Raw genomic sequence first — 2,730 nt, 5'->3', positions numbered from 1 at the left:
ATCTTTACAACTAATTACTTTTCGGGGGAATTGCTAAAAATATGCCACAATTTGAATCCAAATGCAAAATTATACCCCAAATTCAACCTATTGCAAAAACAGGTCAGAGGGGGTAGAGAAATTACTATTATCTCCTACATGAGTAAACAATAAAACGGATGTCTCAATTACGATTATAACCCTGCGAAGTCTGCAAATATTAATGAAGTCTGCAGAGCAGACTTATAAAGAAGTCTGCTATATTATTTAATCTTATTTTAAATTTAAAAATTATATAAAAATAATGTAAACTGAAATTTGTTTCTATAAATCAAATGTCAACAAGTATGATCTATAAAGATTATAATTTATTAAAAATGAATCATTCTTAACCATCTAAGATAAACATAAAAAGTGAATAATTATAAACTAGGGCTGCAGACTTCTTTATCAGTCTGCTCAGCAGATTTATAAAGAAGTCTGCTATATTATTATTTAAATTTTAAAATTATATAAAAATTATTTAAACTGAAATATATTTTTATAAATCAAATGTCAACAATTATGATCTATATAAATTAGAATTTATTAAAAATGAATCATTTTTAACCATCTAAGATAAACATAAAAAGTGAATAATTATAAACTAGGGTTGGAGACTTCTTTACCAGTCTGCTCAGCAGACTACGGATCGAAGTCTACTATATTATTAATCTTATATTTACATTTTAAAATTATATAAAAATTATTTAAACTGAAATATGTTTCTATAAATCAAATGTCAACAAGTATGATCTATATAAATTAGAATTTATTAAAAATGAATCATTTTTAACCATCTAAGATAAACATAAAAAGTGAATAATTATAACTAGGGCTGCAGACTTCTTTATCAGTCTGCTCAGCAGACTACGGATCGAAGTCTTGTCAAACCGGAACCGAAATCAAAATTAAATATTGATATAAATCGGGAATAATTAACCTAACCGGAATTTTTTTAAAAAGAAACTTACCAGTCGTTACCATAAATAAAAAACTCTAGATCACTGTAAAACGGCGCTGCACTCTGGTCTCTCTCGCCGCGACTCTCTCTCGCAGTAAGCCTTTCCCGGCACTCCTCATCTCTTCTTTTTCGTTTCTGATGCATATGTTGTTTTATATATCTCACTATATATATTGTTGCTGCAGATCTCACCCGGCGTCTTCATCGTTCTTAGTTATCTCTCCAGATCAGTGAGTTATTCGCCATTACATTCTCTATTTAGTCCGTATCTTATTGTTTACTTGTTTGTCCTTTAAAATTGTTCTTTTGTTCTTTTGTCCTTTTGCTTTACTATTTTTTTACAGATCTAAGCCCAATCCCGTGAGCAAGTAAGTAAAAATAATTCTTTATTTCAAGATATACCTTTTTTGTTATTTTGTTGTTTAGCGAGTAAGAAATACTTGTTTGGAAAGTTTGTTTTTGTTGTTTTGTTTTTAGCTGCAAAGTTATTATTTTGTTATTTTTTTTAGTTGTTGTTTTCATGTGATTCTGGCCTTTAGCTTGAAGTCTATATATAATTTTTCCAAAAGCATGCATTTCTTACATAAAAAATCTTTTTTAGCTGGAATGGGTCAATACAGGTACACTCAACCTTCAAGCAGCTCGAGAGAATGTATGAGTTCGACTGCTCGACGTCGATCTGGTGGAAATTTTGGATTTCCTATCCGTTGTTACTGCGGTTTGGTGCCAATGCTCCAGACATCTTCTACAGACCTGAATCCAGGTAGAAGGTTCTACGGATGCCATAATAATGAGGTAATAAGTCGTTTGCTGTATTGGTTTGTGATAATTTGTTGTGTTGAATAGTTATGTTTGTGATTGTTTCCCTTTGTGATGATTAGTGATGGGTTCTGAGTGTTTGTATAGGATGGTGGCTACCATATATTCAAGTGGTGGGATGAAGCTATGACCGAGGAGCTTCAAGAGCTTAGGTTGGTTGTGGAGCAACACGCAGACTCCATTCGTTACTTCAAAATTGGTGATTGCAAAGCTGTACAGAATTGTATTGATAAGCCAGCAATGGAGGCAATGCATTGCAGGATCATGAGCTTGGATGCAGATATAGCACAACTAAGGGACAAACTTTTGGAGTCACGTTTTGGAGGCTTAAAGTTGATTCATGCGATGGTGGCTGGTGCAATCCTGATTGCTGTTATTGTCTTTCTTGGTGTTTGTTTAGCTTGATCGTAGTTGTTCTCGGAAGATATATGAACAAATGTTTAATTATGTAAACTATGTGTCTGACATATTTGTAGACTAGCAGACTTATTATGCCGACTTATTATGAAGACTTATTATGCAGACTTATTACGCAGACTTCTTAGGCAAACTTTTTATGCAGACTTATTATGCAGACTTAATATGCAGACTTCATATGCAGACTTAATACGTAGATTAAACTAAACCAGACAGTTTTAAAATTATATTGCAAACCAGCTATACCAATTGAAGGCTAAACCAATTGCGTTTTAAAAAACAGTACGATAAACCAAATCTAATCGATCCTACTGGATCCGATTGAACTGGTACGACGGTTATTGAACCGGTACGACGGTTAAATAGGTTTCTACGGACATATATAAGCGTTTCTACGGACACTGTATTAACACAAATCGGTAAAAAAAAAAAATAACCGTCGTCTGGAAGTTACCATCTTGTGCTGTCGCCACTAGCAGAGTCCCTTCATACTTTCCAGTCAGATGACACCC

The 2,730-nt window shown here is 33.1% G+C and overlaps 1 protein-coding gene across 1 annotated transcript; it reads left to right on the top strand.

The window, feature by feature from the left end:
• The first annotated feature begins 1,588 nt into the window (after positions 1-1,588).
• Positions 1,589-2,206, top strand: LOC112085194 (uncharacterized protein At4g04775-like). Its single transcript, XM_024154286.1, has 2 exons — positions 1,589-1,777; positions 1,889-2,206. Exons 1-2 carry the CDS (start codon positions 1,589-1,591, stop codon positions 2,204-2,206), a joined length of 507 nt encoding a protein of 168 aa, XP_024010054.1.
• Positions 2,207-2,730: the final 524 nt, after the last annotated feature.

Source organism: Eutrema salsugineum, unplaced genomic scaffold (genome assembly GCF_000478725.1).
Source record: "Eutrema salsugineum unplaced genomic scaffold, Eutsalg1_0 scaffold_9, whole genome shotgun sequence".
Lineage (NCBI taxonomy): Eukaryota > Viridiplantae > Streptophyta > Magnoliopsida > Brassicales > Brassicaceae > Eutrema > Eutrema salsugineum.
The sequence above is the reverse complement of the archived record's forward strand: the minus strand, read 5'-3'. Positions and strand labels throughout refer to the sequence as shown.

What these genes read in the sequence shown, in the direction of transcription:
- LOC112085194 (XM_024154286.1), top strand. Translation starts at nt 1,589, where the DNA reads ATGGGTCAATACAGGTACACTCAACCTTCAAGCAGCTCGAGAGAATGT. An exon ending in ACGGATGCCATAATAATGAG is followed by an intron (nt 1,778 to 1,888) that starts GTAATAAGTCGT and finishes GTGTTTGTATAG; the next exon opens with GATGGTGGCTACCATATATT.